This window comes from Arvicanthis niloticus, chromosome 2 (assembly GCF_011762505.2).
Source record: "Arvicanthis niloticus isolate mArvNil1 chromosome 2, mArvNil1.pat.X, whole genome shotgun sequence".
In the NCBI taxonomy this organism is placed as follows: domain Eukaryota; kingdom Metazoa; phylum Chordata; class Mammalia; order Rodentia; family Muridae; genus Arvicanthis; species Arvicanthis niloticus.
Genome location: NC_047659.1, coordinates 125,703,543 through 125,724,697, shown reverse-complemented (window position 1 = coordinate 125,724,697; position 21,155 = coordinate 125,703,543). Strand labels below are relative to the sequence as shown.

Genomic DNA, 21,155 nt, shown 5'->3' with positions numbered 1-21,155 from the left:
TGTTTCGATCTGGCTTCTTCTGTTTACTTCTTTTTCTGCTTCCTAGCCAGAAAGAACTAAACAAGCCACCCCACACCCATCCCTGCCATGTTCCTTCCACCATGTGTTCTGTCTCAACACCACAATCCAAAACAACTCTTTCCCTTGAGTTGTCCTTGATATTTGGTTTCAGTGATGCAAAAGCAATGATACTTTTGTGATAAAAAGTAGTGATATACAATCATATTTAATTCCATTTAATTCTCTCTTTGAGCTTAAGGAAGTATGGGGCCCTTGACTGCTCAAAACCAGACATTCCTAAACTAAATATGGGAAGAACCTCAGGCACTCAAAGATGATCAAAGAACTGTAACAGTTTCAAAAGGTTTCAGCCCATCACAGTGGGGAAAACGAAGCAGAGCTGTGAGGCTGCCAGTCCTTGCTGCCCAGAAGCAGAAGTGGGAGGCAGGAACCCTAAACTGGCTCTGACCTTCAAAGGCTCACCCGTAATCACTTCTATAAACTAGACCCACCTTCAGAGCACCGAGTTTCTGCAAATGACCCTGTGGGGGAACTTCCAGGCTCAAACCATTACCAACAAGGCTACTACGATTGGGCAACTGTATTAACATCATACTAGGTTGGTGGTTGTCTTAGTCAGGGTTTGTATTCTTGCACAAAACATCATGACCAAGAAGCAAGTTGGGGAGGAAAGGGTTTATTCAGCTTACACTTCCACATTGCTGTTCATCACCAAAGGAAGTCAGGACTGGAACTCAAGCAGGTCAGGAAGCAGGAGCTGATACAGAGGCCATGGAGGAATATTACTGGTTTGCTTCCCCTGGCTTGCTCATCTTGCTTTCTTATAGAACCCAGGACTACCAGCCCAGGGATGGCACCACCCACAATGTGCTAGGCCCTCCCCTCTTGATCACAAATTGAGAAAATGCCTTATAGCTGGATCTCATGGGGGCATTTTCTCAACTGAAGCTCCTTACTCGTTGATAATTTCAGCTTGTGTCAAGTTGACACAAAACCAGCCAGTACAGTGGTATACAGTTTTAATCAGCACTCAAGAGGCAGAGGCAGACGATCTCTGTAAATTTGAGGCCAGCCTGATCTACAAAGTGAGTTCCAGGACAGCTAGGGCTACACAGAGAAACCCTGTCTTGAAAAACTAAAAACCACAAAAGAAACCAGCAATAAACAAACAAAAAAAAATACAATTTCTTGGGTTTGGAGAAATGGCTCAGCGATTAAGAGCACTAAATGCTCTTCCAGAGGATCAAGGTTCAATTCCTAGCACCTACATGGCAGCTCACAACTGTCTGTAACTCCAGTTCTAAGGGCTCACCTCACACCAAAGCACATGAGATAAAATTAAACTTATAAAATGCTGCTCAATTTTTAAAAAAATACAATCTCTCTACTATTTTTGAAACTTTCTCTGAATCTATATTCATTTCCAAATAAGAAGTGTTTCATTGCTACATCTTTTTGAGACAGGGTCTCATTATGTAGCTCAGGTTGGTCTCAAACTGTTGCTACCGCTCCCTCAGCTGATGAGATGATAGGATTTGAGGTGAGCCATGGTATTCAGCAAGTAAAAAAAAAGTTAAAGAAAAAAGAAGAGCTCCAGGCTTCCTTTTCACAGTCCCTAACATGCTGTGTCTCTAGTTTCCTTCTGTTGCTGTGCTAAAACAACCTGGGCAGGAAAGGGTTAATTTGACTTACCCTTCCAAGTCACAATCCATTATTGAGAGAAATCAGGGGGAATGCTGTCTGCTGGCTCAGTCTCTGGTTCATGCCTAGTTGACTTTACTTTTTAAAAATTATTTTTACTATTTTTAATTATATGAATTTTAATTATATGAATGTGTGTGGAATCGTGCATATGTGTATGGACCTATGAGGTGTCCACAGAGTTCAGAGGAGTTGGAGTCTCCTGGAACTGGAATTGTATGTGGCTGTAAGCCACTTTATGTATTATGTAGGTGCTGGGACTTGAACTTAGGTCCTCTGGAAAAGCAGTACCTGCTTTTAACTGTTGAATCATCTCTCCAACTTCTCAGCTAACTTTGTTATACAGCCCAGAATCACCTGTCTGGGGAATGGGACCACCCATAGTGGACTAGGCCTTCTTGCATGAACTAAAACCATCAGGACAACCCCTCACAGGCATGCCCACAGATCAACGTGAGAAGAACTGAGACTTTTTCAGCTAATTGTAGGCTGCATTGAGCTGACAGTGCTAGCCAGTGCACTAATCCAAACTAATCCAAATGAACGGAGGCAGGAAACAGGAGGTGGGACACTGACAGGAAGAGAGAGGATCCTGGGAAATAGAAAGAAACGAGAGGCAGACGGACTGGACCGAGAGATGTAGATGAACTCGGGCACTGAGGAGACATGAAGGTGAGGTAACATGGTAGGCTCTAGGCACATGTGGAATGCTCTAGAAAAGCCAGGGAATTACATCCAAGCTTTCCCTTCACAGGAATGAAATAGGATCCATTCTTGTTTTTCATTTCGTCAATATTTGTAGGTTTACTGAGATTTGGGGCTTGTGTCAGAAGCTAAGAGATGAATGATTTAAGATCCTTTCCTAAGGGGGCTGGAGAGATGGCTCAGTGGTTAAGAACACTGAATTGCTCTTCCAGAGGTTCTGAGTTCAATTCTCAGCAGCCACATGGTGGCTCACAACCATCTGTAATGGGATCTGATGCCCTCTTCTGGTGTGTCTGAAGACAGCTACAGTGTACTCATATACATAAAGTAAATAAATAATTCTAAAAAAAACCATTTCCTAAGAACAGTATAAATCTAATTATAATAACTAGGGCTGATATGATAACACTGGAATAGCATTTTAAAATCTCTCTATTCATGGAGCTACTTTACTATGGTTTTAATAGCCTTCCAACTTTGCACCTTCAGGGGCACCAAGTTCCCAATCTGATGTATATGTACATACACATACATACATATATGTATACACACATATATTACATAATATTTAATCTATATCTTCTGGATGCATTCAAGGATACATATAAATTACCTAACTATATGAAATATATGCATGTAAAAATATTATATCCATTTTTTCCTTTCCCAATCCTGCTCTGGGAATGATGACTCTGAGACTAATTATTTATTATTAAATGCCTAGGCTATAAACTGTGCATCACTCCCTGACTAGCTCTTAACTTATTTAACCATTTAAACTATTCTATGCCTACCATGCGGCTACTTACCTCACCTTCATGTCTCCTCAGTGCCCGAGTTCATCGGCCATTGGCTTTTTTATTGAGAGGTGATGTTTATAAGAGATTCTCTCTACAATGGAGATTCTCTCTACATATGCACATTTTCTAGGAAGAGATAATATTCCAGACTCTATGCTGATGAAATCATAAAGGCTTTAGAAAATTAATGTAATAATTTTCAATTCAATTTTTATTTACCTTTCCTTTTGACATTTCAATTTTTTTAAGATTTATTTACTCTATGTATATGTGTACACTGTTGCTGTCTTCAGACACACCAGAAGAGGGCATCAGATCCCATTACAGATGGTTGTGAGCCACCATGTGGATGCTGAGAATTGAACTCAGGACCTCTGGAAAAGCAGTCAAGTGCTCTTAACTGCTGAGCCGTCTCTCCAGCCTGCCCTTTCATTTCTAACATTCCATGATTCAGGGAATCTCTAATGTCCCTCTTTCCATCTCTAAATAGACCATGATCCCACTATGAATGAGAACCACCTAGTGGCAATTAACTCCCATGGTTTCCAGACATCCCTACCCAAGAGGAAAAGGTCTGACTTCTAAGCATGGAACTCTGTGCTCTAAGGCTTGCTCTTGCCAACTTTCCAGCTTCATTTTTCAGCCATCGTCCAGATCTTACCCTCTTCCCCATGCAGCCTGCAATCTGTAAGTGTTGCTTTTACTCACCATACAACTCTGTACAGGGTACTATTTAATTCTCAGGAAACTTTAAACAAATAATTTAATTTTTTATTAGCTTTTTAGTCTTTGGTAATTTTATACACATATCCAATGTATTTCAATCATATCCGCCAGATTCCTGCCAGTAATTTCTTCCTGGTCCACCTCAAACTTTGTCTTTTTTTATTTCAATTTTTAATTTTAAGTGTCTTTGTGTGTGTATTAGAGGGGGATTTGACAAAATAGGATGTGTGCCCAACTCTCACCAGGAAAGAGAGGAAAAGGAAGCTACTCGAGGGGCAGTGCAGACAGAGGAAGGAGGCAGTTTTTACTGGGACAGTGGTACAGAAATAGGTTGTAGAGAGAGAATAAGCTAGACATAAATGAAGACAAAATAAGCCAGAGAATGAGAAGGAGCCAGAAGATTAGAACAGATTGCCAAAAGTAGTTTGAGGCCAAGCAGAGCAAAAAGTCAGAGGCTGAGAGAGAAGCCAGAATGAATCAGTCAGCTTGGAGAGGAGTTTGGCCAAAACAGCTGAGTTGAACCAGCCAGCCAGAGTTCAGAAATAACTAGAAAGGGTGAGCTCAGACTTACTCATTCAGCAGTAAGTCTCAGAAACTAAAAATATTCTAAGCCTAGATAAGACTATACAGAGGCTAGAAGCTTTCAGGACTAGGCCTAGGTTAGCAGATGGAGGCAGAAAGATTCTGAAACAATTACTACAGGAAAATAAAAGTTACAATTATAGCAGAGACAGAGTTTCACCATGTAGCTCTGGCTGGCCTAGAACTTGTATATAGACCAGGCTAGTCTCAAACTCATGGAGATCCATCTGCCTCGGTCAAGTCCTGGGATTAAAGGACTGTGCCACTACAGCAATCACACCATGCATTTGTTTGGTTTTTGTGTTTGTTTGAGACAGACTTTCTCTGTGTAGCCCTGGCCTCAAACCCAAGAGATCTGCCTGCCTTAGTCTCCTGAGTGCTAGGACTAAAGGTGTGTGCTCACTCCTCCTTGACTAAGCGTTTCTCTAGCTCCAGGAAGCTTGTTTTTTCCTCTGCAGTAAACCCATTCATGACTCCTCTCCTCTTCCTTGTTGCAGTTGGTTGGGCTGCGTACTGGCTGGTTTTGTGTGTCAACTTAACACAAGATGGAGTTATCACAGAGAAAGGAGCCTCCCTTGAGGATATGACTCCATGAGATCCAACTGTAAGGCATTTTCTCAATTAGTGATCAAGAGGGGAGGGCCTAGCACATTGTGGGTGGTGCCATCCCTGGGCTGGTAGTCCTGGGTTCTATAAGAAAGCAAGATGAGCAAGTCAGGGAAAGCAAGCCAGTAAGCAGCACCCCTTTGTGGCCTCTGCATCAGCTCCTGCCTCCAAGTTCCTCTCCTAACTTCCTTTGGTGATAAACAACAATGTGGAAGTGTAAGCTGAATAAACCCTTTCCTCCCCAACTTGCTTCTTGGTCATGATGTTTTGTGCAGAAATAGAAACCCTAAGATAAATTGGTACTAGCACAGTGGGGTATTCCTCTGACAACCTGACCATGTTTTGGGAAGGACTGTGGAAGGACTTTGGAACTTTGGGCTAGAAGAGCCATTGGGTGTTAAAAGCTCTGTGAGATGTTCTGTCGGAGCTTGGAAGATAATGTTGAGTGCAAATGGAGGATGTCTGGCTTGTGAAATTTCAGAGGGAAGATTAAAGACTCCTATCAGGGCCAGTGATGTTTTGATTGTGAAGATACTGTGGTTAATAGTGATGTGTTTGTGTGTCAAGTTGACAAGCAAGTTGTACTGACTGGTTTTGTGAGTCAACTTGACACAAGCTGGAGTTATCACAGAGAAAAGAGCCTCCCTTGAGGAATTTCCTCCATGAGATCCAGCTGTAAGTCATTTTCTCAATTAGTGATCGAGGGGGGAGGTCCCATTGTGGGTGGTGCCATCCCTGGGCTGGTAGTCCTGGGTTCTATAAGAAAGCAAGCTGAGCAAGTCGAGGGAAGCAAGCCAGTAAGTAACATCCCTCCATGGCCTTTGCATCAGCTCCTGCCTCCAGGTTCCGGCTCTGTGTGAGTTCCTGGCTTGACTTCCTTTGGTAATGAACAGTAATGTGGAAGTGTAAACTAAATCAACTCTTTCCTCCACAACTTGGTTTTTAGTCATGATGTCTTCTTGTGCAGGAATACAAACCCTGACCAAGATAGGGTGTTTTAGTACTGAATACTGCTTGTCACCACAGGGAATAAGACTGTTAATATAGAGAACTAAACTAGGAAACCAGGCAGAAAAAAAATTTGAAGCCACTAGGTCTAGCAAACACAAAAGCCCCCCACCCTTTCCATTTCTGAAAAGAGAAAAGGAAAAAAAAACTTAGACAATAGTAAATGCAAATACCATTCCATTTCAAAGAATGGGGACAACTGGGACAGAGTCTCTTGTGTAAGGAAGTAATAGCTGATCAAGTGACTATCAGAAATGCAAATTTAGAGTGGCCAGCAAGAAAAAGCTTCAAGTCCAGACTGACATGTGAAGTCTCCCAAAAGCTTACAGGTCAGCAACTACAAAAAACACCCCTCATCTATACATGAAGGCTCTTTCCTGTATCATCCAGGCATTTTGGTTACCTCCAGGCTTTGTACCTTTGGGCTTCCTAGCTGCGGCACCTGGTTCCTCTTTCTGAAAAGTCCTGTGGTGACTTTCAAAGTCATACCTCTAGGGGAGACATCCTCCAAGGATGGGCAAGAGGTCATCAGAAATTTGTCCTAATGGTTGTTATGTGGCTGTTACACAAGCCCTGCATAGAATTCAAAGGGACAATGAGGATGACTAAAATCCTGTCATATAGTGCCTCAACTGGTTGGTTTTGTGTCAATCTGACACTAGAGTCTTCAGAATGGAAGGAGCTTCAGCTGAGGAAATGCCTCCATGAGGTCCAGCTGTAAGGCATTTTCTCAAATAGTGATCAATGGGGGAGGGCCCACTCCATTGTGGGCGGTGCTATCCTTGTCCAGGTGGTCCTGGGTTCCATAAGAAAGTAGGGTGAGCACGCCAGGGGAAGCAAGGCAGTAAGCAGTACCTCTCCATGATTCTTCATCAGCTCCTGCCTCCAGGTTCCTGCCCTGTTTAAATTCCTGTCTTGACTTTGGTGATGAACAGCTATGTGGAAGTATAAGCTGAATAAATCCTTTCTTCTCCAAGTTGCTTTTGGGTCTTAGTGTTTTATCACAGCTACAGAAACCCTGACTAAGACAGAACCCCTGTCCCTTTCTGGAAAATGGAGATACAAAACTTATTTGTGAGTTATCTGTCAAACAGAATATACCATCTGCCAGAGGATGTCAGATTTTTGCTGGCACCATCTGAATTTTCACAGAAACTTCCATGAAGTTAGTTCTGTTATGTTTCAAACCCTGGGACAGATGGCCAAGTTGCCTATTTAACATGTCAAAGTGAACCTGGCCACCAGGCTCTCCCAGCATCCCTCAGCCCCTATTAGAATCCTCCTGGCTTGTATACCCTGCCCCCTCTGCACTCTCCCGGGTGTCTCTGACTCTGGCTATGCTTTCCCCATTATCTACAATAAACCTTCCCCTCCACTGTGCCTAGGAGCCACAGTCATGTTCTTTCTTTTTTACTTTTTCTATTCAAGTTCTTGCATCTAGTTTTTTTTTTTTTTTAAATATAGATTAAAACTGTAGGTCAGAGGCTAAAGTCAATGTACCTGACCTAATGAACACGTGTGTCTGTGTTCTTTATCCACGTGAGTGTACAGGTGTGTGAGGAGGCCAGAAGAGGGTGCTTTAGTCGCTTGCTCTCCTCATTGCCTTGAGATAGGGTCTCAAATTAAATTTAGAAGTAATACATATTGGATAGGCTAACCACACAGCTCTAAACAAAACAGACAAATAAGAAACATACAAGCCGGGCAGTGGTGGCACACACCTTTAATCCCAGCACTTGGGAGGCAGAGGCAGGCGGATTTCTGAGTTCGAGGCCAGCCTGGTCTACAGAGTGAGTTCCAGGACAGCCAGGACTACACAGAGAAACCCTGTCTAGAAAAAAAACAAAAACAAAAACAAAACAAAACAAAAAAAAGAAATTCTGTTAGTTTATAGAAGGAAGTGGGTTGGTCTGAAAGCGAAATCTAATTAAGTGGCAGACAAAGTGGTGAATCAGAGAAAGTTTTGACAGAATGAGTCAGAGACAGATTATGCTCAACTCATGGGAGAACAGCACTGAAAGAGACTACTTAAGAGCAGAGAGAGGGAAAAAAGGTGTGGTGGTGGCATGTGTGTGTCTGGCAGTTTAACTGGGACAATTTTATAGTCACAGTTTGCAGAGAGAACTAGGTAGACACAGGTGAAGACAGAATGAGTCAGAAGATTACAACAGATTGCCAAAGTTAGTATGAGGTCAAGCAAAGCGATTCAGGCAGAAGCCAAGAGAAGCTGAATGAAGTCAGTCATTTTGGAGCGCTGGGGCTGCCCAGAGCGGTGTATTCACACAGCTTGGCTACTACATTTACCTCATCCTATCACCTGAGGGTCCATGCACCCTTACCCATCGCACTGTCGTCCTAGCTCTGAAAACGCCTTTTAAAGCTTTGTCTTTGCCAGAGCTTTATTTACTCCACTTGACAACTATGAGATCGGTACTATTTACTGTAGGAGGTGCTAAAGCAAAGAAACCCTGAAAAGATGTTTCCAGACAGCTGATTCCAACACTCTAGACAGCACCTAGTCAACAAAAATATACTATAAACTGTAATTTAAAATTTTCATAGTAGTATTTTAAAAGTAAAAAGACACAGGTAAAATTTAATAATATTGTTTATTTGACCCCATATATACAAAATAATGTTACATTCAAATATGTAATAAATATAAAAGCTTTTTCTTTTCCTACACAGACCCATGTGTATTCTACACTATAATACATCTCAATTTCGGAGTATTTACATTTCAAAGGTTCAATAAATACATGAAGCTAATGGCCACCATATGGGACATCGTTAATTACAGTCCACTTATTAATCTTAAAGAAGTAGTATCCACCGAATCACTTTCTCTTGGTTTTCAAGGACAAGCAAAAATAATGACAAAGAAGCCCTGAGCATGTGTTTTGGGCCAGGAAAGTCTATAAAGAATCTTGCCCCAAATACTATGTCATCCTCAAAATAAAGTGAGATCTATTGCACCTATGCAGGTGACAGGGGTGTGTGTATTTATCGAGATTCTCAGCTCACTTTATAGCTCAGGGGTGGCCTCTAGATCCAAGATTATGGGCTTGAGAGGCCTTTTTAAAGTAGTTGTGAAAGGGTTAAAATTTTTCAAAAACTCCTAGTGGGCTGAGCAGAACCAAGAGTGCAGGTCAGCTTGGTCGTGAGCTCTGTGTTTCAGGAACTTGGCTGACCACTAGATGGTTGATTACGAATAGGCTCTTAGAGACTAGCCTATACAAAATGTTCCCCATGACTGTTCCTTGGACCCTGTCACAAACTGAATAATGGGCTGGGATTTTCCACAGGTACTCTCCAATAACCCTCCTTTACTCCCCCTGTGTTGTGGTCTCTCCCCCCACCCCCACCCCAGTTGTGGTTTTTGGCTTTAAATTCTGTTTCCAAAGCCCAGGGGTCAGACCCCACTGCCCTTGCAACATGTTGATTGAAATATATCTCTTGCTGATTGCATGAAATATATCTCTTGCTGATTGCATCAAGTTCGGTGTCTTGTGAGTTATTGGGAGTTCCTGAGGTTTGGGTGAGGTCCTCCCTTCGTGGGGGCCTTACAGTTGGAGCCCCGTCCCACTGTCCCACCCAGGTCATCCGCCCAAGCTCCAACAAGCCTGTGTCGAACCATCACCCTCCTTTACCCAGGACTGTCAGCGCTACCCCCAGGTCCTGGTCGAGTAGGGGCCAGCATCTGCTCTAACAGGCGCAAGTCACCTGCAAGACAGGGCGGTCTTTCGGCTTGGGTGTCTCCACCTTGGGTGTCTCCGCCTTTATCTTATCCAATAGGGCCTGCCTCTCCTTCTCTTCTTCCTCCGATCTGGACTCCGATTCTGACTCCTTGTTCTCCGTTTCCATCTCCTCGGTCTGAGGCTTCTCCCCCAATGGGCTGCCATCCTTACTGTCAGAAGAGCTGGAATCTACAGACCACCCAAGGGACTTCCTCCGCTCAAACTTCACGTGACTTGTACGGAACGCGGCTTCCGGAGTCTCGAAACCGTCCATTTCCGGCCGCCCAGGAACTTCGCTGGTAGAGGTAAGCTCGGCTCGCCCGCGGCCTGTCCTGAGTCCGCGTCCTGCCGCGGTGCGCGGGCTCTGCCCTTCAGCGGGTTTCTCTTACCCCATTCCCGTGCAGACGCAGACGAAGCGCGTAACTACGAAACAAAGGGTGACGCCGACAGCCGTAGTCATGGCGGCGACGCAGCCTAGCCCGGCGGCCCAAAGCCCCGCAGCGCCGCCCGAGCAGCAGGAAGGAGCCGGCGACTGTGAGGCCCCGAAGTCCGACTCCTTGAGCTCCCCGGCCCCGGAGCTCCCCGGCGCGCTCGCAGCTTTGAATGCGGCGCCGCAGGCTGACGCCGCCCCGCGCCCCGGCGCCTCTCGACCGGGCCCGGAGACCTTTCGCCAGCGCTTCCGGCAGTTTCGCTACCAGGATGCGGCGGGTCCCCGGGAAGCCTTCCGGCAGCTGCGGGAACTGTCCCGCCAGTGGCTGCGGCCCGACATCCGCACCAAGGAGCAGATTGTGGAGATGCTGGTGCAGGAGCAGCTGCAAGCCATCCTACCCGAGGTGGCCCGGGCCCGGCGGCTGCGGCGCCGTGCGGACGTGCGCATCACCGGCTAAGTGGCAGAGCCCGTGGCTCCCTGGACTGACACCCTACCCCGAGTTAATAAAAGTTGAATTTTGACAGCTCCTGTGTCTTGAGTTCGTCCTTTATTTATTGGGCTTACTTTACGAACTTGTTGCCCACCTTTCCAGCTGGCAGCCCTTAAGAGTAAGATTATTAGCTGTTCCCTTAGGTGGGAAATCTCTCCCTTTTCACCTTGTTGACTAGATGTGGCAACATCCAGTTTTTCTAAACTCACTTTTTTGTTTTGCAAAAGGCCATGCTGACTACGTTTTCAGTTGTCTGGTGTTCTATCCTCTGCCTCATGCTAGTATGCGAGCTTCAGTAGATAGCAGTACATAGTGGTTTAGAAGCTGAGCAGTAAAATAACTGGCCCTATTTTTCTTCCAGCATGCGGGACGCTTTATGATAACTGGCCCTATTAAGTGCTCATTTAGCTGGGTGTTATGGCTCATACTTTAAATCTCAGCACTCAGGAAGCAGAGGCAGGAGGATCTCTGGTCTACATAGTGAGTTTCAGCCAGAGCTTTGTTGACCCTCTCAAAAACAACAAACACAAGCAACAGAATTGATATTACCAAGGAAAACGAAACGTAATATTCGGCGGCTCAGATCGGTAATTGGAATCAATACAACTGGACAACATTGTTTTCCCAGTAATTTTGTTGGAAAGAACCTCTGCTTCTAATGGTTACCTGGGAGGTGTTTTTGACAACAGCTCTTTTCAGTTCTTTTTCTTGAGAAGTTCAAGTTTATTTTACATAATTTTCCACTTCTCTCATATTACCTCTACTTTCACATGTGACAACACATACACAAACACAGTATACAGTGTCCTGTGAAAGGGATGAGAAGGAGGCTTGGCATCTGTTTCCTTGCCTTAACCTATGGGTCAGGGTCTTCTGGCTTTCTATGTATACATATTGATCATTTGAACAATGTTTTGCTGTAATTATTTACGGTTCATGACCTTAAAAACAAACCAGTGGCCCTGACTGGAATGTATACCATGAAAAGACACTTCCAATTCCTTAACACCAACACCATTCCTCTCCTTTATTAGCTCTCATGAACCTTCCTCTGTAAGATGACAACTCCCTGGAGTGAAGCACACTTGTGAGCAAGCCCTCCCTGCCCCATTTTTAAACCACTCTCAATCTCTAATGCTCCAGCTGCACAATGGTTTTCCTCGGAATGAGCTTGGAGTGCATTGAGTAATAGGAACTTACCGGGAGTGCTCATTTTAATATGTCCATGGATCCTGCTTTAATACCTTTTGATAACCCTCAACTCTACCAAAGGAAGGAATTTTGCAATGAAATGAAGACAACTAGTTTTGAGGATTCTGCCAGGCATTCTTGCAATGAAATGAAGACAACTAGTTTTGAGGATTCTGCCAGGCATTCTCAACCGGGCATGGGTGTTAATTGAGGGATAGTTCTGGTCTATAGGAAGCTTGGGTTTGTTGAAAGCAGCGGGTAAATCTCAGTCTAGGAAAGACAGCCTATCCTGTCTTGCATTGCATCTAGCAACCAAAAATGCAGGTTCCACCGCAATGCATGAGCCACACTTGGGTAGAAGCTGGTATGGGCATTTTCTTTTTTAAGACAGGGTTTCTCTGTGTAGCCCTGGCAGACTCTGAACTTGCTCTGTACACCAGGCTGACCTCAAGCTCATCATAAAGCATTTGATTCTTGCTGGGTTATGGTGGTACATGCAAAGAGACCAAAAAAGGATCATTTCAAGTTTGAAGCTCAACTTTGGGTTACATAAATGGTCAGCCTGGACTGCATTGCAAGACTTTGTCTAAAGAACAACCAGGCGTGGTTGCATACAACTTTAATACTAGCACTTGGAACAAAAGCAGTGCATTTCCAAGAGTTGTAGGCCAGTCAGGATTATATAGTGGGACATTGCCTCCAAACTAAACCAACAAAAGCCACAACCTTTTATACTTCAGTAATGTGACTGACATATAGCAACAAGAACCTGTTTTTATTTTTCCAGATACAGAAGTTTGCATGTTTTGCAAATATTGCTTGAGAGCAACACTCATGTACAGTGCCTTCTGTCTAATAGCGCGTAAACACAGATACATATCCACAGTGCAATGTTGGCTCAGCGAGGATCCACCTTGCATATATATTAAAGAATGACTGATCAAACCAGAACTCTTTTGTCAAGGCGACTTTCTATGGTGGATAGTTTTTTTTTTTAACAGACAGAACGTAGGTAGTGCACATCTTTCTAAGTGATAACATTGTTTGCAAATAACAGATTCCAGTGCTCCAACTTAGGGGTGAATTCACTTTGACCCAGGAACTGGGAGTGGAGCCCCTCAACATGGCTTTAAGTTAGGGAAGAACTGAGGTTATCAGAATATGGGGAGTCTACTTTGCTTCCCTAAAAACAAAAGTCACAATGAAACCAGATTATGTCCTTCACAAAACCTAAATGATAAACCCAGTAATGACCACATGGCAAAATTAGGATCATTCAGTTTCTGCTTCCATCTTTGAACAAGACACAAAATTGACTGCCTTCAAGGTTACAGCTTCCCCAGATGTGATACTCAAGAGTAGTTACATAAAAGAAAAACCTTAATTTAAAATCCTTTATTACATTTGTTTGTGTGTATGTGTGTCACAGAACAACTTGAAGGTGTCAATTCTCTCTATTGGGTCCTGGGGACCGAACTCGGGTCAGCAGGCTTTGTGGCAAGCACCTTTACCTACTGAGCCACTTCGATGACCCCAAAATTAATATCTAATCTAACAATCATCATACCTCACACAGTTGTAGCTATAGATAATTATCTTGTTCCTTCCCCTTTCAAACAATCATCATACAAGTCTCAAAATGTAACTGTGATAAATTATCCAGAACCCTGATGGCATGTATACTCCTGGAGCACTTCTTCCCACAAGAAAACATCAATTTGAGCAGTGGGAAGCAGCCTCTTGTAAGGAACTGTATTGGCTTAATTACGTATCACACATTCCCTAAGCTATGCTAGGTCAACTCTTGCTTGCCCCAAGCTCATTTTATACCAGATGGTGAATAGATCTTTAGACAGGGCATTCATTCCCTGAAACTTCTCTGTACAGGAGCCTGAATTTATGGCCATAATGGCCTGTTAAGCCTGAAACTTAACCTTTCCCAAGGCAGCTAGAGGTGCTGCTGTTGGTAGCTACTGACATCAGCTCCTTGATGTTTACATGGTAAATATCTGCAGCCTTGAACATTACAGATTCCAAAACTGATAACGAACCTGTGGGTGTTGATGGATAAATCAAACAAAGTTTACCGTTAGTGATGCAAAAACTGGTGAAAATAAGTCCTCACAGCACAGAATCTTTTACATTTTGCCTAGTAAGATAAAACCAACCAAACAACATAGCAATGACACGTGGAACCAGAACCTTTGAAACAACACAAATATCTCTCTGAAGGTACGAAGAGGTTGTACCTGGACAGTAAGCAGCATAATCACCTTCATCTCACAAAGTAATACAGACAGGGAATTTAAAGTGTTACAGTGTAGCGACAACTGCTACACTAGCCTCCAGGGAGGAGGGAAGTGACACACAAAATTGCAAGTTTGCTGATGACGACACAAAATAAGGTAATTCCCACGTTCATTGTAACAAATCTTTACAGTAAAAGAGTTCAAAAAATTTGGGAAACTTTTTTTCCATAACTGTAAATAGAACTGGGAAGCTGTTGAAATGAATAGGTAGGTAGAAAATGCTGTCCTTTGGGTTCCAGACCCTGACTGCTTCCTTCTGGAATTCCTTGTAGAGTCTCATTACATCAAGACTCTAGATCCTCCTTCAGCAGTTTCGCTTGGCTGCCAAAACCACAGCCCAGCTGACTCTGGAGTTAAAACATAAAACCTCGTCCCTGGTACCGTGAAACCATGCAAGAGACGAGGTGAGAAAATGAAGTCTTGAGGAAGCAGAGCATTCAGTCCCCCAGCCTTCGAAAACTGCACAGCACAGTGAAGTCCCAACATTCCAGTGAAGCTGAGGGATGAAAGTGGCCTGCTGCCCACATGCCACACCAGGCAGAGAAACCAGAGGGATTGGCACATGCCTCTACCTGACTCAAAAGTCAATCAAATAAACTGCAAACTGAATTTACAACTGTTTCCTACTAGATTTGGGGTTTTTTTGGGGGGGGTTTTTTGGCTCTCATTTTGTTTATCACCAGTGGCACGATTCCAATTGAAGATGTGCAAAGAGTTGCTTCGTTCAACGATGTGCACAGAAGGGGATTCTAAGACTATGTGCTGCCTTTGCAGTCGGCTTCCAGATCAAGAGTGCCTTGTCCTCCAGCAGCCAAAATGGTCTCTTTGTCCCAATGTCCATCACACTCCTGGCCAAATCCCTGAAGTCAGTCAGTGTCACGTGCATCAGCATGCTAAGTTTATTTACTTAACTACGTGAAGCTCCCCTGGCAGACGTTCCAGGACTGTGCTCCAAATGTCTTGGGTGCCCAATTTCATGTGGAGCAGCAGAGGGCAATCTGCTGCACCTTGCCCAGGTCAGTCAGCAGCTGCTTGATGCAATGCTTGAGCTGTGGAAGCCTGGCCAGCGGCTCTGGGGGCTCCAGTTCCCCAGTGTAGTCCAGCCAGCTCTCCAGCACTGGAGATGAAAGAGAGAGAATCCAGTGAGTGCTCAGAACCTGGCTTACCACAACCTCAGTGCAGCCATTTCAACCCAGGCTGCCTCAATACTAGCACCCACAAAACACTGCTCCAGGGCACAAAACCCTAATGCTAAGGTTTGCAGTGTGAACTATCCATCCACCATAGGCTTCAGTTGAATACTTGGTCTCCAGCTGGTGATGCTATCTGGGCAGGAGTAAGTCACTAAGGTTCTGCCTTTGAGAATTATGCCCAGATCCTTTCCTCCTTTCTCCCTGACTGCCATGATATAGATGGGCGCCTCCCCAAGTGTTCCCACCACCATGACAAGACCAAGCAACTATGGACTGGTCTCTGAGATTATAAACTACTCAAGCAAACTTCTCAAGTTGTTTTTGTCAGGTATTTGGTTACAATGACAATATAAATGCTTCATGACAGTGCAGTCTTGAAGAAGTCCTAGTTAGTGATAGAATGATCTGTCTGTCCTCTCCAATGCAGTAGCCGCCAGGCAGATAAGATAAAGGCTGTTGTGCAACTAAGGAACTCATTTAAATTGCACTTGCTTTAATTATGTTAACTGGCCACACAATGCTAGTTCCTATTCTGCTATAACAAAGTCTAGAAGGCTCTGAAGACAAAACTTTTCCATGTTGTAAATAGGGCAAAGTTGGGCTGCTAGAAAATCTATAGGGACTTTTGAGAAGGTCTGGGTTTTGTTTTTTTAAAAATCATTCTGATCTGCTGCACATTAACTCCTGATACACAATTATCAGCAGCATGAAATATACTTATTTTCTCCCTTTAAGAAGTTAGTGTAAGGGCTGGAGAGCTGGCTTAGGGGTTAAGAGCACTGATTGGAAGGTCCTGAGTTCAATTCCCAGCAACCACATGGTGGCTCACAACCATTTGCAATTGGATCCGACACCCGCTTATGGTGTGTCTGAGGACAGCTATAGTGTACTCATGTACATAAAATAAATAAATAAATCTTTAAAAAAAGTTAGTGTAAACCTACACTAGCTTTTATTTCAGCAATCAGGTGGGGTCTCTTGAATTCATGACAAGCGTTGCCCACACAGAACCTGTCTCAAAAGTAATCTGCCTCCTAAATAAAAGCTTTAAACCTCATTCTTCACCCTTCATTTTTAAGTTTTCTTGGCACCACTTCAAGCCATGGGGGTAAGTGGGCTCCAAACCAGTGGGACACATGGAAGGTTCTCTCGGAAGCCAGAGAGAGCCTGGCTTACCACCTCAACCACTGGCCAGAGACCCCAGGCTACACAGAGGTAAGATCTGTAAAGGCTCAGATTTCTCTCCTGAGGAAGAATTCTTTGGGCAACCCCAGAACATTCCAGAGAGGCAAGAAGGAGTCTCAGTGGCTGGCTGGGTGGTTAAGATTACTGTCTGCTCTTCGGAGGTCCTGAGTCCCCAGCAACCACATGGTGGTTCATAGCCATCTATAATGGGACCTGGTGCCCTCTTCTGGTACATGCAGATAGGGCACTCACATACATAATAAAAGCCATGGGGCCTCATACAAGCTGGATGTCAGTGGGTCTGTCCCTCCCTTCATCTGCTAACAGGACAACTCCATTTACTGTTACTTCAGCACTTTCATTGGCCCCTCCCCAATAGGAAAAACACCAATTTGTCTTTCTTTGAACAGGATCCTTGTATGTTGCTCAGGTTGGCTCTGAACTCAGTCCTGCCTTGGTCTCTTTAATGTTAGGATTATAGACAAGAGAAACACAAGCTTGGCATGGTCTTTGCCTCAGAAATCTGCCTGCCTCTGCCTCCCAAGTGCTGGGATTAAAGGTGTGCGCCACCACTGCCCGGCCAACCACAGTACTCTTAATCTCTGAGCCTTTGCTTCAAGCCCCCTCTGCAAAACAGCTTAGTTCCCCTCAGAACTTAATAAAATATGCTCAGATTATTTCCAACCAGCCGCCTCTAGCTGTCAAGCTGCTGTACTTTATTGGTGTGGTGCTGAGGCAGTGTTCAGCTCACTCAAGCTAAGCTTGCACTTGGCCACTAAGCTATTCTTAGCCCTGCATAGTTACCACTGCAGAAGGAATTGGACAAGTATAGCAAGACCCCTGATAGCACCAGACTTCCTATGTGGCTGATACATTTTACAAGTTATGTTTGTCCTCATTGAGGGGAGAACTAGGCAAGATGGGGCTGAAGAGGCAAAAAGAAAGCCAGGCTGTGAACTTCAGAAGGCTTCAGAGGGGAAGCTCAAGACTAGTTTCAAGAAAGGAACCCTACCGTCCAGCTCCTTCTCAATGGAGTCCATCCGATGCGTTACTTCATCCTGAAGAGACTCCACATGTGTCAGCAGGTTAAACTGCCACTGGTGCTGAGAGCTCACAAGCCCTTCTCCACCTCTGTCCAGCAGCTTCCTCGCAGGGGTTTCTTCTGGCAAGACCTTCTTGGAAATGTATTCCCTCACCTGGGTGTGCAATGATGTTTAAATCACTGAGCAGAGATAGCCAGCTTTTCTCCAACTAGCCAGCATTAGAACCCTCTGAAAAAGCAGCTGCTGCTCCCCTCCTCCCACTTCCACTCACAGTGCTTTAATGCACCAAGGCTCCAGCCTCAGGACAGCACCCACAGGCTCAGACGATTCCTCTGGCTCGCCCAGGGCTGCCTAGAGCAGTGCTAGTGACGTTAGGTTATTATAGGCATAGTTAGTGAGTCCTGGCTGTCTCTTGGTGAACATGTGGCCTTGGTGAGGTAGTTAAGTTCCCTTATTGGCAACAGGGATATAGTTTTCTCAAGTAACATTAAGATGGAACTATGGTGCTGGTATACAGTCAGCTTACCAGGGACTGCTGTGATGAGAGTAAGAACGTCAAGATTTTACAGTTTCCACAGGACTGCTAGCCTTTTACTATGCACAGTTTGGGATCTCAAACTTTTATTCATTTATTTGGGATGATAACAATTCATGATAACATATATTTAGGGCTTCCTATGTACAAAGCAATGTCCTGAAAGCCTGCACAGATCTGATGAGGAAGGCCAGAACCAAAGTGACTAAACCTACACCTGAAACTAATCTACTGCTCGCACCCTGAGCAGACTTCCATAGCTACCAGCAAGGACAGAGGCTGAGGGTGCAGGCCACCCTGGAAGCAGAGTTGGGACACCCCCTCTTGGCAATACACAGCAGTGCACTTAAGCTGCTGAGGCCAATCCATAAGCTACAGTCTAGGGAAGTAGGGAAGGGGCAAAGACCTGAAACCACACAAGGCCTCTTGCACAGAAGACAGGCACAGTGGCACTCATGAAGAATTAAAGATGCAGACTCTGGCATGACACCTGGAGTTCAGAACAGAGTGACTTAATAATGACAAAAACTGAATAACAAAAGGCTGGCTCCTGGGGAAAATGCTCAGAGTAGCAAAGACTTTAATGAAATTAACCCCTCTTATGTTGGAGCTAGGGGAAAAAACACAATTTTCTTAAAAACATCATGTCTAATAACATACTTGACTAAGTTCATGCTAATAATTCAGCACCTAGGTGCAATTACAATGTAAATTATACTAAAGAAAAAACAAATTTTCCTTAGTTATAGTTTTTCCAAGTTTGAATCAATGTCTAGGCTTCTCCTCTCTCTGTTCCTGACCCTCCCCCTCCCATTGTGCCATTTTGTGGAATTTCCTGGAACTGATGACCTTTGACTAAAGTGGATCCCTTAACCTTGTACACATCTTAACAGGGGGAAAAAAAAAAGAAAAGCAAACAAACAAAAGCCAAAAGCCCTCTGGTGAGCAAATTTAGTGTTTCTATTAAGAAGGGTCTCCACAGAAAGGCTGGCCCAGAAGGAGGACTCCCCAAAACTTAGCCATGAAGTAAGGAGTAAGTACAGGCAAGACACCTACCTTTGGGGAGCTGGGTTTGGGATCAATGTCTGCTCTGCTCCTGTCTTGGTCGATGGGCCAGCCTAGGCGTGGGGAGAGGGGGTCGTCACCGTTCTCACAGAGGGGGCTGACTGCAGCATCCAGGGCAGAGCTTCTCGTCTCCACAACCAGCTTCTGCTCCACAGCGGGGTAATAGGCGCGGGGTTTCTGGTAGCAGTGCTCACTGGTGATGTACGACTCCTCCACAGACCGGGGCAGGGGCGATGGCTTCTCCACCGCCCCATTCAAAGTTCTATAGCTTGGGGACTCCTCACTCCTGGTGTCTGTGATATGGATGTGTCTGGAATGTGCTCTCCCCTCCCCTGAGTTCTGTTTCCAGGGCTGGCACCATAGCTGCAGATCAGGATGCTCCCTGCTTCTGTGGGAATGGCAAAAAGAAACAGTGTTGAGGGTAGCTGGCACCATTACAAAGCTCCTCTCGTCAACATTCTCCCGTAAGGGACAGTGGCCTCTACCTGGGATATCTACCCACTTACCACACCGGGGTATAAGCCTCTCTTAGGAGGCCACTTTCTTGGGCTTCCACTGCAAGTACAATGGACACAACTAGACTTGGTTGCTGAGCAGCAGCCAGTGAGGTCAGGCTCCTTCTGGCTTCTTTTAAAAACTAGTGTCATCATCTGTCAGCTGCCAGCTCTGACTTGAAAGATGCCTGATGCCATGCCTGACAACCTGAGTCTGATACCCAGAACCATGTGGTACAAGAAAACCAATTACCAAAAGATGTTCTTCTAACCTGCATACACATACTCATAAATAAAATGCAGTAAAAACAAATGTGGTTTACTGACAATAACCTAAACTCAACCAACTGCCAAAATAACCCTGATGCAACAGCACTGGTAACTACCAAAATGCAGTGGTACTGGGGTGGGTAAGTATGTATGGTCATTAATCATAACATTTCTTTCTTTCTTTTTTTTTTTTTTAAATTACAGTCTTCTATTTTTACCATTCCAAAGAAAAAAGTAGCCAGGGTCAGTAAAGGACAGAGATGGCCATCACATGGGACAACCTCGTCTATGCATCTGATGCAGGAAGATTGCATGAGTGTCTGCACAAAACACTTCGAAGGACATCACAGTCCCCTGGAACCATTGCTCCTGGACTTCTAACCTAATGGAGGGTCTCTACACTCACCTGCTCCATCTTAAGCAATGGTAAAATTGGGAATGAACAAGAGAAAAATATCTCAGTATACTGTTCTCAGTGGGAGCAAGTACATGCAAAGTGTGTGGGAGGTGAGAGTGTGTGTGTGTGTGTGTATGGTGGGTATGGCTGTGTATATATGAATACATATACTAGGAACTGAACCCAGGGCTTTGAGCAAGCATTCTATTTACCTCCTCAGCCCCAAACTCTCTCTCTCACACACACACACTCACTCTCTCTCTCTCTCTCTCTCATATATATATATATATATATATATATATATATATATATATATAATAAATATCATATATATATATATATATTAAAGATTTATAATATTTTTAATTATATGTTTGTACCCAGGGTATGTATATGGCACATGAATATGTTAAATGTAAAACCTGAAGAGGTCAGAAGAGGGCCTGGAGTTGGGGAAGTTACTAGCAGTTGTGAGCTGTACAAAGTAGGTGCTAAGAGACACACGTGGATCCCGTGCAAGAGTTGTGCATACTCCAAGCCTCCAGCTTGCTTCCCGGAGCATAATTTACATGCACACATGCACTTTTGTAAATTAAAAAGTGACTCGTTCCACCTTTCAATTCTCACCTGCCCACCTTTCATTTCCTAAGTATGCAGAACTTCTATT

General features: G+C 44.3%; 3 protein-coding genes across 7 annotated transcripts in view; 1 reads left to right on the top strand and 2 right to left on the bottom strand.

The window, feature by feature from the left end:
* Cnbd2 (cyclic nucleotide binding domain containing 2) overlaps positions 1-10,298 on the bottom strand; it is a 61,824-nt gene extending 51,526 nt beyond the window's left edge. The window contains exon 1 of the mRNA XM_034493661.2: positions 9,873-10,298. Coding sequence (XP_034349552.1) covers positions 9,873-10,160 — 288 coding nt within the window. The 5' untranslated portion in view covers positions 10,161-10,298. The remainder of the gene's footprint in view (positions 1-9,872) is intronic.
* Positions 10,299-10,344: 46 nt separating this feature from the next.
* Positions 10,345-10,839, top strand: Scand1 (SCAN domain containing 1). The gene has a single exon (XM_034493663.2). The coding sequence runs from the start codon at positions 10,345-10,347 to the stop codon at positions 10,771-10,773; it is 429 nt and encodes a 142-aa protein (XP_034349554.1). The 3' UTR covers positions 10,774-10,839.
* Positions 10,840-12,751: 1,912 nt separating this feature from the next.
* The window catches only part of Phf20 (PHD finger protein 20), a 102,869-nt gene continuing 94,465 nt past the window's right edge, over positions 12,752-21,155 (bottom strand). For all 5 annotated transcript variants that reach the window (XM_034494441.2, XM_034494440.2, XM_076930101.1 and 2 more), the window contains 3 exons: positions 19,319-19,715; positions 17,697-17,880; positions 12,752-15,423 (listed from right to left, as the gene is read on the bottom strand). In XM_034494441.2, the coding sequence (XP_034350332.1) occupies positions 15,281-15,423; positions 17,697-17,880; positions 19,319-19,715 (724 nt within the window). In that variant the 3' untranslated portion in view covers positions 12,752-15,280. The remainder of the gene's footprint in view (positions 15,424-17,696; positions 17,881-19,318; positions 19,716-21,155) is intronic.

What these genes read in the sequence shown, in the direction of transcription:
- Scand1 (XM_034493663.2), top strand. Translation starts at nt 10,345, where the DNA reads ATGGCGGCGACGCAGCCTAGCCCGGCGGCCCAAAGCCCCGCAGCGCCG.